Consider the following 17,469-nt stretch of genomic DNA (forward strand, 5'->3'; position numbering starts at 1 on the left):
CCCGAGGACAGGCATGCGCGGGCAGTGTTTGCCAGCTGACCTGGCACCTCTGGAGAGGGAGGCACCAGCTCACGTCAGCTGCCAGGGAGGTTGTGGGCAGAGGGCTGGCAGTGGGCAAGGGCGGGGGGGTTGCAGGCTGCTGTTCCTGCCTGCCTCCTGCTGCCTGCCTCCCTGTCTCTGCCTTGCTGCCTTCTGCTGCCTGTTCCCCTCTGCCTGCCACAGCCTCCCACAGCCTCTGCAGCCGCCCCCTGCCCACCTTCTGCAGCCACCCACAGCCTCCCTGCCTGCACCCCGCTGCCAGCTGTGCACCATCCCATGCTGGGGGCCATGCTGGGGCAGCCCCCACAGGAGGGGGAGGTGGACCCCTGGCAAGGTTTGGGTGCCCTGGGACCTCCCCAACTCCCCTCATCCACGGGTCCTGCTGCCAGGGGTCTCTCCATGGTGCCACCCCGGCCAAGGGCACCCCCCTGCACCACAGCACCCGCCTCGGGCATACGCTGATATCACAGAGCAAACAGCCTGGCGGGCGCAGGGAGCGCGGCTGGCGAGACACGGGGAGCGCGGCTGGGGGGGCGAAGGCCAAGAGAGAGGCAGGTGTCAGGATCTGGCCCCATGGGCAGCATCGGTTACCTGGGAGGGTGGCCCTGGGCAGCACTGAAACGGTGTTTTGGAGATAGGAGGATGGGGCACAGGGCAGGGCAGGGGTGCAGGGCAGCCCACCAAGGCCACCCTCAAGTCCCCAGGCCTCCACACAGGCAAGGGGGACTGGACTGGGGGGACCTGTGGCAGCCCCGAAGCTGGGGGAGGGCATGCATGGCAGAGCCACGGAATGGCTGGCCAGATAGCCCTCCCCCCCAAGGTGTGACCCCTGCCACTGTCTGACCCCCCGCCCCACTGACTGACCCCCCCCCCCCGCTGTGTGAACCCCCTGCCATGCATGCAATCCTCCCCACACCATGTGAGCCCCCCCACCATGTGACTCCCCCCATGCCATGTGAACCCCCTCCATGCCATGTGACCTCAATACCATGTGACACCCCACCTGATCCCCACCACACTGTGACCCCTCCCCATGCTGTGTGACCTCCCCGAAGCTGTGTGACTTCCAATGCAATGTGACCTCCCGCCATGTGACACCCCCCTGCTGTGGACCCCCACCATGCCCTCTGAATCCCCATCATAGTGTGTGAACCCCCATCACTCCACATGACCCCCATCACCCTCTGTGAGCCCCCAGACCCTCTGCCCCCCCTGTGCCGTGCGGCCCCCCCATGCCCTGTGAACCCCCCACACCCTGTGCCGCCCCCCCCCCCCCCAGCGCGCAGCCCCCCACTCAGGGCAGGCTCCCTCCTTCCTGTATCCGCAATCACACCCCAGTGAAGCAGGATCTGGGCGTTGACCCCAGCCCCGAGCCCTCCCCACACTCCTCCCCCACCCTGTCCCCACCCCACGCCTCTCTCAGAGTTGCTGAGGGTCTCCAAGGAGCCGGGGTGGCCTAAGCCGAACCTGGTGCTGCACGGCCAGGGGATGCCTCGGCACCTGGGGTACCCTGGGCGTGCCTTCATCCCCGCCATGCTGCCGGCTGCTGCCTTCACCTCTCCTGCCTGCACTGAAGGGATGCAGGATGAGGCCAGCCCCGTTGGGCAGCTGCTGGTGCCAGAGTGAAGCTGGTTGTGGGGCTGGAAGGAGCCCCGGGAGTCAGCTATGGGGCAGGGGATGGGCACAGGGGAGGTTTGGTTGTACTTCGGGATAGCAGGGTTGATGAGGAGGGCTGCCCCTCCCCTGCCTCCCCCGGGGCCAGATCCAGCCTCAGCTCCCAGTCCATCCGCCGCAGGGCAGGTACCAGCAGCCCAGGGACTGGCGCACAGCCACACGCACTCCCCCAAAACGTGACTTCGGCCGCGGTGGCCCCTGGCCCCGTGCCGGGCTGCTTCTCAGGCTGAATCCTGCCCGGGGCCAGTGGGTTCCAGCACAACCCGCCTGTGCTGGCTGGGTGTTTGTGTTGCCTGCCGCCGTGTTTGCACTGCACACAACCTGGCTGTTTGTTTGCATGGAGCCAAGGGAGCCAAGCCCGGTGACAGCAGCGGCGAGCATGCTGCAGGCAGAGCAAGCATGGGGCACTGCTCTCCACCAGCAGCACTGTGCTGGCCATGCCATCTCCCCATGCCCGGCAGGATGATGTGGCTGTGCCCGCATCCTTCCTCCCTGCACATGCTGCAACATCTGCGGATGCCTCTCATACGCCAGGATGGCCACAGCCCTGACGCGCTCCTGGCTGTTGCCGTGAGCCCCGCCACTGGCAGCCCCCTCTTGCCCCACTCTGGATTTCTTCAGCACATCCTTCCTCAGCGCACATCCCCACATCCCCTTTCCCAGGAAGAGCTGCCACGGGGCTGTGCCACCCCTCCAGCTGTGGGCACAGGCACCCTGGCGCAGGCACTGATGCTGCCACCGCGGTTGTCCGGGAGTTGCTCTTGCTGTCCCCTCTCCAAAGCACTGCAGGGTGTGGGAAGGCTTGGAGACACGCTGCTCCCCTGGGAGCACCAGTCCAGCATTGTCCCCGCGGGTCACTAGAAGGAGGCAGGGGTGTCCCCTGGTCTCTGGCCCAGGTGGGCGGCTGGGGGTGGCAGGAGCTGGCCCCGCTGGGACCCGTGGGGCTGGCTCCAGTGTTTTGAGATCACTGTTTTGGGCTTGGCTCCCGTGTATTGGTTTGTGGCCAGTTTAAACTGGTTCTCAGCTTTTATAAGGTGGAGGATGAGTGGGATCCTGCAAGCGCTGGCAACTCCAGAGGGAGTCACACCTGTGGCTGCCAGTGCTGGTGGCCACATGAGCCCACATGCCTGGGGCAGCTGGCGCAGCTCTCCAGGTAGCAGACGCCTGCTCACAGCCCAGACCAGAGGGGAGGAACCCCGAAGCTCCCTACCAGGCTTTCGGCTGCAGCTCCTTCCCCTCCAGCATGGCCCCAGTGGCCAAGCAAGCTGGTGCCACCCTGCAGCAGGAGGAACGGGGGGATGCCACATGCCCGCTGCTCTTCATTCAGCTCAACCAACTCCTTAGCACCCCGGCGGGGCTAGAGTGGAGAGAGACGGCCAGGTAGGCACATCTGCAATGGCCAAGCTGCCTGGCGATGCTTTGGGAAGCCCAGCCTTCGAAAGCCCAGCTCTGATGGAGCCCACGGCATCTCCCAAGGCTGGTGGTTCCTCAGCCTCAGCCCCAGCCCCAAAGCAGGGCTGCTTGCTGCCCTCTGCCCCCGCTCATGCCCGCACTGCTTCTGCCTAGCTTAGGGTGACTTGTTTCATGGGGGAGAGCAGGGTGTCAGGCAGGGTGCAGGCAGTGACCCTGCGCAGGCACAGTGCCCTTGTTTCTGCTCCTGCCTTTGCTGCCTCTCCAAGGCTCCAGTGGCTGTGCTGGGGCTGGGACAGTGCTTTGACGCTCCCCAGATCTGGCTGCCTGGCACATCTCAGGAGGCGGCCAGGGTGGGTAGGTCAGGGCAGGCTTGGCTGGGGCTGATGGGGCCTGATGGAGAGGAGCCAGGGCCAGCTGGGTGCTGGTGTGGGGCAGAAACGTGGCTGGGATGTCCCCTCACCCCACACTGCCCCTCTGCAGCTTGGCAGGGGCACAGGGACATGGGTCGCAGGGGTCTGGGGGCAGCAATGGATCTGCCCTGGGGGGTTGGAGGGTCTCGGGGGGGGGCAAAGCCGCAGGGCTGTGGCTATGATGGCTCTCCCCAGCACCCAGCCCTCTTCTCCCTGCCATGACTGCCTGTCGGCAGGAGCCTGCTCTGCCAGAGCACGCTCTCCCCGTGCAGGACGCTGAGCCACCCTGCAGCAGCGCGCCCACCCATGGGGACAAAGGGAAGCTCTGTCTGCACCCGGCATTAAAATATTTGGCACGGCCTAAGTGTGGCAAACAGCTTAAGACACTTCTGTTTTCACTGCAGCAAGCACTGCTAACAGCAGGGCAACCCCCAGTCCCAGCACAGCCTGGGGACAGGTGGGTTGGGAGCAGCCCTGCGGAGAAGGACTTGGAGGTACTGATGGGTGGCAAATGGGACATGAGCTGGCACTGTGCGCTCGCAGCCCAGAAAGTCAACCGTATCCTGGGCTGCATCACCAACAGCATGGCCAGCAGGGCAAGGCAGGGGATTGACCCCCTCTGCTCTGCTCTCCTGAGACCCCCCTGAGGCACTGCATCCAGCTCTGGGGTCCCCAGTGCAAGACAGACACGGACCTGTGAGAGCGGTTCCAGAGGAGGCCACCGAGATGGTCTGAAGGCTGGAACAGCTCTGCTGTGGAGAGAGGCTGAGAGAGTTGGGGTTGTTCAACCTGGAGAACCTGGGGAGACCATACATTTCGGTATATAAAGGGGACTTATAAGAAAGATGGAGAGAGACTTTTTACCAGGGCCTGCAGTGATGAGACAAGGGGCAAGGGTTTTAAACTGAAAGGGGGCAGGGTTCGATTGGACATAAGGAAGAAATGTTTTATGCTGAGGGTGGTGAGACACTGGGACAGGTTGCCCAGAGGAGTTGTGGATGCCCCATCCCTGGAAGTGTTCAAGGTCAGGTTGGATGGGCTTTGAGCAACCTGATCTAGTGGAAGATGTCCCTGCCCATGGCAGGGGGTTTGGACTGGATGGTCTGTGAAGGTCCCTTCCAACCCAAACCCTTCTGTGATTCCATGGCTGGTGAAATCCCCCTGATCAGGAGATCGGAGCAAGGTGTGGGTCAGCAGGAATGGGGACATGACCATTGAGGCTTCCCACCTGCCCCTGCTTTGCAAGCCCATTGCAGGCCCCTCTGAGCCCGCCCAACCCCTCCCGGCATGTGCCAGCCCCATGCCAAGCTCAGAGATGGACCCAAGCTCCAGCTCCCGCTGCCTGGCACAGGGCATGGGACTACCCTGCCACTGACCCCTCACATCTCCCTGGGCAGGTGGATAAAGTTTGAGGAGAAGGTGGAGGATGGTGGGGAGCGCTGGAGTGTACCCCACGTCCCAGCCCTTCCCCTGCACAGCCTCTTCCAGCTGAGGACGTGCCTGCAGAAAGGGACGATGCTCCTGGATCTGGATGCCACCAGTTTCAAGGAAATAATCGGTACGTGGGGAATGCAAAGGTCACCTCCTGGGATGGGCTAGTCACCAGAGAGGGACCAGGCCACCAGGAGATCCCTATATAAAAGCAGTGATGCATGATAGCTGGGTACCTGGGGTGGCTGTCTGCTGCTCCAGCAAAGTGGGCTTTTCCCTGGGCAGCCCCCCACTGGGCAGTGAACCAGGGGGACTCAGGGCTGTCCTCACCCTTGTTGCAGATAAGGCACTTTCTGGGCAGCCCAAGGAAGCAGAGCTGCAACCTGAGCTGAGGGAGAGCCTGGCAGCCCTCCTGCTCCGCCAGCCACAGCATCAGCCCACCAAATCCCTGCTGTGGCTCCTCACTGAGCTTGGCCTCTCTCCCTGCCGAGGTAGGCATGGCGCCTGGTCATGGGTGGCGACATGACTGTCCCACCGGGCATCCCCCTTCTGCCACCAGCCTGGCGCAATACCCATGCTGGCCATTCGCTTGCACACATATTTTGCTGCTTGCTCCCTTTCTTTGCAGGGAAGGCCAAAAGCTGGTCTGAGCCCAGAGCCCAGCTCTCCGAAACGCCTCTTAAGGAGCAGGTAAGGCAGGACGGAGCTGGGCTGAGAGCAGCTCCTGCATCCCAAGTGCCCAGCTGTTGCATCCCTTTCCTTTCAGCTGAGAAACCGATTTAAGAAGAAGGTCCCGCCAGGGGCTGAAGCAGCCCATGTTGCTGTCGGTGAAGTTGAATTCCTGGAGAAGCCCTTCACCGCCTTCATCCGCCTCAGGCGGGGGGTAGCCCTCGGCTCGCTGGCCGAAGTCACTCTCCCCAGCAGGTAAATGGAGCACAGCCGATGGCCCTGCACCCTTCTTCATCCCTGTTTCCCTCCCACACAGGACAAGGCTTTGCTTAGCGAAAGCAAAGGGTATGGGACCCAATGCCACATGCAGTCCCAGAACCCTGCTTCCCCTCCTGCTTTTCCTAGCTCCTTAGGAGCATTCTGGCATGGGCTGAGAGTGGAGCATCTGTTGGGCAGCCTGGGGGGAGCATCCCCTGGGTTATCCTTGCCTGGGCTCTGCATTCACTCTCCTCCTTAGGAGGGTCTGGGCGCCCTCCACTTACTGCCTGGGAGCATGGGGGCTTGTGGCTGGGAAGGGACGCAGGTTTGCACATTTGCAGGAGCCTCTTTGCCCTCCTGCTGCCTGCAATGCTCTCCTGAGCGGTGGCATGGCTCTTGTGGCACTGTTGGCGTACAGGGAAAGGAGCAGGGCAGGAGGAGTTTCTCCACAGTTGAGGAACACATCATCTGAAGCTGTAAGGGGAAATGGTCCTTGAGCTGGGGACTTCTTTAGGGAGTGCACAGAGGAGGCAGGCGGGGATCAGGAGACACATTGCCACCTCCTGGTCACTCTGCCCAGAGCACTCGTCCTGTGGGAGCTGGGTGGAGCAGGACATCCATCCACCTGCTCTCTCCTTGGTGGGACATGGGTGGCAGGCCCCCGGGGAGCCCCGACGGGTCTCGAGGGGCTCAAGACAACCCCTTGCCCTGTATTTTCCTCCCCCAAACAGGAGGGGGAGGAGAGCTTGTCCCTACCTTTTGCCCTTAGTGCCATCCCCTTTGCTGGCTGCCCTGGGCTGTCCCGCGAGCGTAGCCACCATCTGGGGGCTATCTCCCACCCAGGTCCATCTCTAGGATCTTAAGGTTTTTGCATTGTCTTGATGAAGATGTCTGAGTGAAAGCAATCCCAGGTGGCTACCATCACCTCCTGACCCCTCGGAGCAGGCTCTGGGAGGCCTCCAGCACTGATGCCCCATGTCAGGGCTGCAGCAGGTTCTGTCAAGGCACCTTTAGCCCTGCTCATGCTGTCAGAGGAGTTTCCCTACCCCCTCTCTAGAGGTTTGCTTGGGGTACGATCACTGGAACCGCACCGCAGCCTCAGGGTATCAGGACAGTAACTGTTTTTGCCAGTTTTGAAAAAGAGTGGAGGGCTTGGTTAAATATTTGGATGGGCTGTCCTTTTGGAGACCTTATTATTTTGCAGCGTCCTCTGAGGTGTGGGATTTTAGCCGTATTTCTTCAAGGACTCTGAGCCCTCTTTCCAATCTCCTCCCATGTCCCCATAGTCCTATCAAACCTGCTGCCCATGTGGCTGGCAAGATCTCCTTCCCAATGCTAACGCTCCTGCATCCTGCCTGCGAGCAACGTTCCCATTAGCATGACCCCACAGACAGCCGCATCCCAGAGCTTGACCCCACAGACATCCCCATCCCAGAGCTCGACCCCACAGACACCTCCAGCTAAGAGCATGACCCCAGAGACATCCCCAGCTGAGGATGTTTCCTCTGTCCCAAAGACCTGTCCCCTCACACCCAGCCCGGGTTTCTGCAGACCCTGTGATCCAGCCAGTGTCCCGATGTCCCATGGTCTCCCGTGGGGTTTCCATGCAGTGGGCAGCAGACACATCTTGTCTTCTGCCCCTGACCTCCTGCTTAGGGTGGCCACCCCTTAGGGTGGCAGCAGCCCCCCAAGCCTGCCCAGCCACCATCCCCAGCATGCCCTCAGCACCATGGTCTCCCCCAGGAGAAGTATCCCCCAGCGAGGAGAGGGCTGCTCAGGAGATGTGCTCTGTCACCCGCAGGTTCCTCTTCGTTCTGCTGGGTCCCCGAGCCAAAGTGAAAGGCTACCATGAGGTTGGCAGGGCCATGGCCACGCTGCTGACGGATGAGGTGAGCCTGGTGCAGCACCCATGGGTGGGATGAGGCCTAGGCTGAAGACACCAGGGCTCCTCTCCTCTGCAGGCTGCAGCAGGGAAGGCAGAGGATGGGGTGAGCTGGTGGTCTCCATTGCCCAGGATAAGAAAACAAAGGTTTGGGCGGGGTCTGTAGGATGTAGGTGCATCCATTGCACTGAAGTGTATGGGTGCCTTTCTCAGTGATGGCTGCAGGCTGGGAGGAAGGCTCTGAGTGGCTGAACGCAGGGACGTGGTGGCTAACCACAGCATCTCCCTGAAGCTCTTCCAAAGGGTTGCCCGGCAGGCTGAGCACCGAGAGGACCTCATTGCAGGAATGGAGGTGTTCCTGGATGAGCTGACTGTGCTTCCTCCCAGGAAATGGGACCTGAGTGCCCGAATTCCTCCGCCGAGGTGTCTGCCATCTCCGCACAGGAGGTAGGCTGGAGGGAGGGCATCCGCAGCCACTGCCAGCCCCTCTGCAGGGTCCCAGGTGGAGACCTCTGCCTGTGACATTGAAGCCTCCATCTCCACTGGGATGAAGCCACCCAGGAGCCAACCTTTGCCAGTGAGGTCCTCCCAGACAAGCCCCTCTGCAGCTCCATCTGATGACCACAGCTCTGATCCCCTCTGCTGTTAGTCCTGCTGTCCCACTTGGCAGGGGATGGCAAAACCGCCCCACGTGCTCTTCAGCCAGGAGCTGCTGGGAACGCTGGGTTTTAGCACTCGGATGTGAAACTCATCCTCCGAGTAGGACACCTCCATTTCTGCCTGGCTCCTCCACCAAAACAGGTCCTGGTAGGGCTGGCTCCAGGGCTTGCTTGCAGGACATCATGGTCGGGTTGGAAGAGACCTTTGAAGACCATCTAGTCCAACCCCCCATCTCTTCTCCTCCTCCTGATGTTTCTCCTCCTCATTGTCAGGGGATACACGAGGTCCCCTCAGCCCTGCTTGCGCTCCTGTCCCCTCTCCATCCTCCCTGTCCCCTCATAGCATCTCCTAGACACAGCTGGGTCCTGAGGGCTCCAACCTGAAGCCTGTCATCTCAGGCTCTCATCTGTCACAGGACCACTGTGTACCCACCGAATCAGCAGTCCCATGGCAATGGGGACATGGCAGCAGCTGGGCACAGAGCTGGCCTGGGGCACCCGCGCTCCAGTGAGGAGCTGGAGAGGACGGGCAGGTGGGTGCCTGGAAGGACGAGGGTGGTGGGAGGTGCAGTGGGATGCCAAATTCAGAGCAGGGTGCTGGCTCTCTCCAGCACATGAGGCCACCATGTCCAAACCACTCTGGGCTGGTGTCTCCTGGGGAAGAGACCACCCCCTGCCTTGCAGCTCTTTCAGGGGGTGATGGGCAGCTGAGGGGGCTGCTCTGAGATCTCCTTCCCCTGCCCCAGGCTTTTTGGGGGGCTGCTGCAAGATATCCGGAGGAAGGCGCCATGGTATGTCAGCGACTTCTCTGATGCCCTGCACCCCCAGTGCCTCCCGGCAGTGCTCTACATCTACCTGGCAACGGTCACCAACACCATCACCTTTGGGGCCATGCTGGGGGATGCCACCGCCAACATGCAGGTCGGTGCAGCTGCAGGGTGCCCCGCAACAACCCCACTCATCCCAGCCCACGGGTGTCCTGGGTGCTCACCTCCCACTGGTGCCCAGGGAGCCAGCAGTACCCCCAGGGCATCCTGAGCATTGCCCAAATCCTGCATCCTTCCCCAGCCTCTGTGGTCCCTGAGTGCCAATGAGGGAGGTGCACGCAAATGCCTGCAGTTGTGCCGCTGCGGGGCACAGGCCTGGGACCCCTGTCCCTGGCATGTGCCTGGCACCTGGCACCCCTCCCCTGCGTTTCAGGGGGTGGTGGAGAGCTTCCTGGGCACAGCCTTTGCTGGCTCCATCTTCTGCCTCTTTTCCGGCCAGCCCCTGACCATCCTGAGCAGCACCGGCCCCGTGCTGGTCTTCGAGCGCCTCCTCTTCTCCTTCAGCCAGTAAGTACCCTGCCAGGGATGGTTCCTCGGGCCACTGTCCCCTGACTGGGGCATGGGCCACCATCACACCAGGCAGGTATCATTGTTGAGGCTTTGAGTCATCCTTCCCACCAGGGACCACAGCCTGGACTACCTGGAGTTTCGCCTCTGGATTGGGATCTGGGTGGCCTTTTTTGGTGTGGTCTTGGTGGCCACTGAAGCCAGCCACCTGGTGCGATACTTCACCCGCTTCACTGAGGAAGGCTTCTGCGCCCTCATCAGCTTGATATTCATCTATGACTCCCTGAAGAAGATGCTGAGCCTGGCGGATGCCTTCCCCATCAACTGGCAGTACAGTCTGGACAACATCACCTCCTACAGCTGCGTCTGCAACTTGTCCAGCCCCGGTGAGCCTAAGCAGCCATGGGGCTGTCGGGGAGCAGAGGGCTGCCCCCCTGGGACCCCACGGGGACCCTGCCACCTGGCTAGATGGGGGAGAGGAAGGCACTGGAGGAGGAGGAGGCTGCTCAATCCCATCTTCACCTGCCCAACCACATTGGAACCTTCCCCTACTCCCCTCCATGCTGTCTCTCTGTCCGTCCCTGCCTCCTGGCACTGCCCATGCACCAGACAGGGCAGCGCCACGAGCAAGGTGAGCCTTGGTCCAACTCCTGTGGCTCTGGGATGGGGGATGCCAGGGGCTGGAGGTGGATACCTGGGTGGGTTTGCACTGTTGTTTCTGGCCCAGTCTGTAAATTAGAGGGTGTTTCCTGGGGCCTGAAGATGTGTCCACACTGATCCTGCAAATGGGACCCACACCGTGTACCAAAAGCATCAGTGTTGGTCACAGCCTAGGGCTGATGGTGCCTCTGAGTGGCTTGTGCTTCAGCCAGGCCCTTCACATGGGCATCCCCCCTTGGTGGTCCCTGGGCATCAGCCAGTGCCAGGGCCTCAGGGGTCCCATGGGGCCCCATCCAGCACCCTGAGCCCTTGGGAAAAGCCTGGGGAGCCGCTCCGATGGCAGCGCAGTCCCAGTCATTCCTGATGGAGCGTCCCCGTGGTGCTGGCACCCTGACCCCTCCATCCCCTTGCAGGTCACAGCTCCGCAGGGAATGACACGCCACTCCCCTCACCCCTGGCCCTCCAGCAGGTACAGCCCCTGCTCCTGGGCGGGTAGGCGAGGGGCTGGAGTGGGCCCGAGGTGTCCGTGTATGACCCCTCCTCGCCACCTGCCCTGTCCCTGCAGCCTCCCGCTGCCCCGGCTGGGCTGAGCAGGACGCAGTGCCTGGGTCGAGGTGGGCACCTCCTGGGTACCAGCTGCCAGTATGTGCCCGATGTCACCCTCGTCTCCTTCCTGCTCTTCGGGGGCACCTTTCTCTCCTGCACTGTGCTCAAATGCTTCAGGAGCAGCCGCTACTTCCCTGCGGGGGTGAGCATCCTTTGGCCACCCTGGCGGCATGGCCACACATCCTGGCAGCGTGGGGATGGCTCCAGGTGCTGTGACCCAGGGGTGGTCCTGGGGCAGCCCCCTGCCCTGGCTAGCCCAGGCCAAGCCCTCTCCATCTGCAGGTGCGGAAGCTGGTGAGTGACTTCGCCATCATCCTGGCCATCCTCGCCTCCTGCGTCATCGACGCTGCCCTGGGCCTGGAGACCCCCAAGCTCCTCGTCCCCAGTGAGCTGAAGGTGCCAGCAGGGTGGGCCTGGTGCTGTTGGGGGGTGGGTCTGTGCCTCCACAGCGGCCACCCTGCTGTGCTTCTGCTGTCCTTCCCACCTCCAGGTCCAGCCCTACAGGGATGTGGGCTGTGCCCCAGCAAACAAGAAAGGGTTGAACCGCAGCCCATCCCACGATATGTAAATAACCTGGCTTGGTCCTGGACTAACCACGTCATGGTACAGCTCACGCTGGAGCGAGAGCTACAAGCTCAAGTCCAGGCTTGGGATACCTGCCTTGGGTGTGGAGTGGGGCTGGCAGCACCTCAGAGCAGCCCATGCTCACCGCCACCTCCTTGGGCTTGCCCTCATCAACACCCAATGCCACCTCTTCCACCCACTCCTGGGGGCACGTGCTTGGCTCCTGGCTCGCAGTGCCCAGGAGCATCCCCCTGCTCCACCACAGCTGGGGTGTCCTTGTGGGGGGGCTGGTGGGTCACACTGCCCAGGAGCATCCCTTGGATGAGAGGCAATGCTCTTCCTCTCCCCAGGTGGAGCATCTCTGGGTACCCGCAGGGCTCCAGCCTGGGCACCCGGGGCTGCTCCCGTCACCTGGCTGCACCACAGACCCCACAGGCAGGTGACGGCTGCCATGACCCTTCTGCTCTCCGCAGCCCACGAACCCAGCACGGGGCTGGATCGTCTTCCCCTTTGGAGCCAACCCATGGTGGGTCTGCCTGGTGTCTGCAGTGCCTGCTGTCCTTGTCACCATCCTCATTTTCATGGACCAGCAGATCACAGCCGTCATCCTTAACCGCAGGGAATACAAGCTGCAGGTGAGCAGGGGATGGGCAGGACCCAGTCAATGGAGAGGACCCAGGTCCTGGCTGAACTGCGTGGGCCAGGGGGGCAGCCAGGGGACAGCAGCACCCCGAACCAGCTGACAAGGTGGGCAGACCCCGCTGTCGCCCCTCTGATGCTGCCAGGGAGACGACTCTCCTCCAGCCCTGCTGCCTCTCTCGTTGCAGAAAGGAGCAGGCTTTCACCTGGACCTCCTCTGTGTCTCCCTCCTGATGGTTGTCACCTCTGCCACTGGCCTCCCCTGGTACGTCTCGGCCACCGTCATCTCCTTGGCGCACATGGAGAGCCTGAGGAAGGAGAGCGCAACCTCGGCCCCTGGCGAGCACCCTGAGTTCCTGGGCATCAGGTATGCAGTGAGCCCAGACTCTGCTCCTGGGGACCCCCTGCCCGTGGCTGTGGAGCCAGGGGACAGGGGAATGCCCACACTGGCCGGCAGACCCAGCTTTGGAGCTGCTTGTGTCTCCCTGGCGATGCCACCGGTCCCCATGGCCATCAAAGCTGAAAAGAGCAGAGACCCGGGGGGCTGGGAGGGCAGGTGGAGGCTGTGGGCTCCCGAGGGACCCCGGGGCACCCATGACACCTGTGCTGCTGCCCACAGGGAGCAGAGGCTGACTGGTCTGGCTGTCTTTGTCCTGACGGGGGTTTCTATCTTCATGGCACCCATTCTCAAGGTAGGGAGCCTGGCTGCTGCGTTTGGCCTCTTTCCCAAGGCAGGGGGGTGGCCGTATCCTGCAAGGCTGTGGGGTTCCTAACCCTGCTGTCCCTCATCCCATCAATCCATCACAGGAAGCCTGGCTGGCAGGTGGGGAGCTGTGTAAAGGGCTGGGCAAAGGGTTTGGCTTGAGTGCCGCAGGACGGCTGGCACACCAGTGCACTGCTGCCCTGTGTCAGCTGGTCAGCCTCCCTGTGGGCATCGGGGTCCCCTGCATTCCCCAAACACACCCCACCACTACCCTCCACACCGCCACGTGGTGGGGCCAAGCCTGACTGGTGTTGGGTCTCACCTGCCACCACTGCCACCTTAGGCAGAGCCCCCCCAGTGTACCCTGGCCACATCTGGATTATGTGGGGGCAGGCAGGAGGTCCCTTTTCCTCCACCTCTGTCCTCACCTTGGAGGATGGCCTTGTAAAGCCTTTGATATGGCCCGCCACAACATTCTTACCTCCAAATTGGAAAGATACGGGATTGATGGATGGACTGTTAGATGGATCAGGAATTGGCTGGATGGCTGCATCCAAAGAGTCAGTGGCTCTATGTCCAAGTGGAAACCAGTAACGAGTGGTGTCCCTCAAGGGTCCCTACTGGGATCAATACTATTTAATATCTTCATCAACGACATCATAGACAGTGGGATTGAGTGCACCCTCAGCACAATTGCAGATGACACCAAGCTGAGTGGTGTGGTTGACACGCCTGAAGGAAAGGATGCCATCCAGAGGGATCTTGGAGGACATGGGTCCATGTGAACCTCATGAGGTTCAACAAGGCCAGGTGCAAGGTCCTGCAGCTGGGTGTGTGCAGCCCCCAGTATCAATACAGACTGGGGGATGAACGGATTGGGAGCAGCCCTGCAGAGAAGGACTTGGAGGTACTGGTGGGTGACAAATGGGACATGAGCTGGCACCGTGCGCTTGCAGCCCAGAAAGTCAACCGTGTCCTGGGCTGCATCACCAACAGCATGGCCAGCAGGGCAAGGCAGGGGATTGACCCCCTCTGCTCCGCTCTCCTGAGAACCCCTGAGGCACTGCATCCAGCTCTGGGGTCCCCAGTGCAAGACAGACACGGACCTGTGAGAGTGGTTCCAGAGGAGGCCACCGAGATGGTCTGAAGGCTGGAACAGCTCTGCTATGGAGAGAGGCTGAGAGCTGGGGTTGTTCAGGCTGGAGAAGAGAAGGCTCCAGGGAGACCGTACTGAGGCATTTCAGTATATAAAGGGGGCTTATAAGAAAGACAGGGAGAGACTGTAGTGACAGAACAAGGTGCAATGGTTTTAAACTGAAAGAGGGTAGGTTTAGGTTGGACATGGGAAAGAAATATCCTACGCTGAGGGTGGTGAGACACTGGGACAGGCTACCCAAAGGAGTTGTGGATGCCCCATCATTGGAAGTGTTCAAGGTTGGATTGGATGGGGCTTTGAGCAACCTGATCTAGTGGAAGATGTCCCTGCCCACAGCAGGGGGGGGGGGGGGAGGGGTTGACTGGATGGTCTGTGAAGGTCCCTTCCAACCCAAACCCTTCTGTGATTTTGTGGTGGAGAAACTGGAGACCAAGCCTGCCTAGTCCTCCCTCTCCCTTTGAGGCGGGTGGCGAGATACAGGGCAGTGAGGGGTGTCTGTGGGCTTTGGGAGCCTCCCCCAGGGCAACCCTTCCTGCTTGCCCAGCCTCAGGATGAGTCTGACTTGGTCCTTCATGCAAGGACCTATCTCTTCTTATAATCCCCCCCGCCACACCTGCGGCAGCCCCAGGACTAGCAGTTACCTCCCACCTTGGGTGTGTGGATCAATGCTTCCCCTCAAACGGCCCTTGCATGATGCCGGGGAAGCCAACCCAGCCCTGGGCAGTCCCTGTGCCCCTGGTGGAATCCATGGGGTGCCACAGGTGACCCCCGTCTCCCTCCTTGTCTGCCCAGGCTTGAGGGAAAACCAAACCACGCTGAGCAACACAGAGGGCAGGAGCCAGTTTATGGTTGCAGAAGAGAAGGTAAAAAGGAAAGCAATGTGCCGAGGAGGCATTTATAGATCCTGAACCATAAGTCATATCTCCAAGTGGCTTGGGGTTGTGTTCTCCATCTCCAGCCTGTATTGCTCCCACCATGTGCTGGAAAACAGGGCAAGGAACTCACTGCATGTTTCCCCTCTCTGAAGACTGCAATGTCCCCGCATGAGACAGCGTAGCCAGGAGCACGTCTGGGCTTTAAAGCCCTCGAAGCCATAAGATAAGCAAAAAGCCATGAAATTAAATTGGCCTGTTGGAAATGAAGGAAGCAAATGCTGCAGCCACGTGTGCAGGAGAGGACGCTCAGCAAGCACAGTCCTCTTGGGGAATTGTGCCCTGCTGACCCCTTGCCCTGCTGTTTTGCAGCACATCCCGATGCCGGTGCTGTACGGGGTCTTTCTGCACATGGGGGTGGCAGCGCTGAACAGCATCCAGGTGAGCCGGGGCTGTGCTGGGGCTGCTGGTGGGCACTGTTTTGGGGATGAGAGGGTTTGCTCGATACCAACTCTCACCGCGTAGCAGAGCCTGGATTTTAGCTCTGCCTGATGTGCAGCCTGGCATAGGTCTGTTCTCTGCTAGGCCCAGGACAAGGAGGGTCAAACGGACCTTTCTGGGGCAGAGGAAAGGGAAAGGGAGGTGTCTGGGGTGCTGAGGAGCACGAGCCATTTCTGCACTGATGGATCAGGTGGTTTGGGAGAAGTGGAGAGGCCAGTGGATAACCCAGACTTGCTCTCAAATCCACAGGGATGTCCTCATCTGGGAGCTGCAGGCAGAGCTGGGACCTGCTGGCCCTTTGGTCCTAGCATTGCCACTGATGTGCCAGCTCTGTTCCTCTCCTGAGAAACCCATGGAGGGGAAAAAAGAAATCCCCACTCCAGAAATATCTACCTCTTTTTTTCCTCTAAACAGTACATTTTCCTTGCAATTACCCTGCTCTGAATGACAGGCCGGGAAACCCCCTTCCCTTCCTCCCTCTGCTTGAGGAATCTGGGGCTGTGGTCTGACAAAGGCAGCAGCAGTCTCCTGCATGCAGGGAGGGGAATCAAGGGGTGTCTCAATTAACCCTTTAAGACCAGCTTGAGCCCTTTCTATCTAGAAAGGCTCGAGCCCTTTCTATCTAGTCTGCCTGGAAAGTGCTCCCCTGGCCTGAGGTGATGGTGGTACCAGGCCTTGTAGACAAACTCACCTGCCCAGCCATCACACTGGCGGCCAGCGCAGACAGCAGGAGGGCTGAACTGCAAAAACAACGGCAAAACCCCATCCTGCCAGCCCCGGTCCCAACAGGGAGGTGGGTGAGAGCTGAAAGCTGGAGGTGTGTGACCCACATGCTGTCCTCCCTCTACAGCTCACAGACCGTGTGCGGCTGCTCCTGATGCCAGCCAAGCACCAGCCAGACCTCCCCTACCTCCGCCATGTGCCCCTGCGCCGGGTGCACCTCTTTACCGTCATCCAGCTGCTGTGCCTAGCCCTGCTCTGGGTCCTCAAGTCCACCATGGCTGCTATTATTTTCCCAGTGATGGTATGACATCCTTTTCAATTGGGCGGCACTGCTTTGGTGCCGGGCTGGGTGGTGCTCCCACGTGCCCTGAGCATCGCTGCAGCCCAGGCGCTCGCCTTGGGCAAAGGACGTGGGTGCTGCCCTGGGTAGGCACACACACCCTGGCAGGTGATGCACGTGGGTGCTCAGACTCCCGAAGGCTGATGAGGTCTCTGCAGGGCCACAACATGGCTTTGCCACCAGCCTTCACCTCCTGGGTTGGGGCCAGTGGGGCTGTCACTGCTTTGCAGGCGTTGTGCGAGTATCAACCCCTGGGACCAAGGCATGAGACGTGACATGCCACCTCCCTGGCATTTACCAGGGGGACAGAGTGGGTGTGACAGGGACCATGCTGCCTGTTCCCTGGCCCCCAGCCCCAAGCACTGTGCGATGCTGATCTGTGCTTTGCCCTGGCCCCAGCTGCTGGCGCTGGTGGGGATCCGGAAGGGGCTGGAGCGTGTCTTCTCCCTGCACGACCTGAGCTGGCTGGACAGCCTTCTGCCTGAAACAGCTGGGAAGGAAGCAGAGGGGCAACAGCCCGGGAAGCGGAAAGTGGAAGAAAGCAACGGCGAGGAGGTAGGTGATGTCCTGGGCACTATGCTCTTTCACAGCCATCCCCAGGGATGCTTTGGTGCAGGGACTAAGCCTGGCCTGAGATAAGGCTAAGCCAGGCTGGGACTGAGCTGCTCAGTGGGGCTGCAGCTGGTGGCGCAGTGGGAGCAAGGGCTGGGAGCGCTGCCAGTCTTGTCCCCCTCCTACTTCTCCCTCCAGTCTGAGCTGATGCATTGCCAAGGACCAGAGATCAACATCTCCGTGAATTAGGACGGCAGCCGGGATGCAGGGCAAGGCGAGGGGCAGAGGAGGCCGGGGCTGGGGCCAGCCTGTCTGCTCCTGTCCAGCTCGGCACACGTGGGTCTGATGGCAGCTGGGCACCATCCAACCTCAGCGTGGTCTGGG

General features: G+C 61.1%; 1 protein-coding gene across 1 annotated transcript; it reads left to right on the top strand.

The window, feature by feature from the left end:
• Positions 1-2,956: 2,956 nt before the first annotated feature.
• On the top strand, positions 2,957-17,334 carry SLC4A9 (solute carrier family 4 member 9; the record flags this gene model as incomplete). Its single annotated transcript, XM_082324059.1, has 21 exons — positions 2,957-3,093; positions 4,934-5,094; positions 5,309-5,458; positions 5,596-5,657; positions 5,734-5,891; positions 7,696-7,783; positions 8,069-8,223; positions 8,852-8,968; positions 9,182-9,356; positions 9,636-9,769; positions 9,884-10,155; positions 10,843-10,898; positions 10,995-11,177; positions 11,318-11,431; positions 12,073-12,234; positions 12,427-12,605; positions 12,858-12,930; positions 15,342-15,410; positions 16,321-16,494; positions 16,933-17,088; positions 17,284-17,334. 21 exons carry the CDS (start codon positions 2,957-2,959, stop codon positions 17,332-17,334), a joined length of 2,826 nt encoding a protein of 941 aa, XP_082180185.1.
• Positions 17,335-17,469: the final 135 nt, after the last annotated feature.

This window comes from Platalea leucorodia (assembly GCF_965183815.1).
Source record: "Platalea leucorodia genome assembly, chromosome: 11".
Classification (NCBI taxonomy): Eukaryota; Metazoa; Chordata; class Aves; order Pelecaniformes; family Threskiornithidae; genus Platalea; species Platalea leucorodia.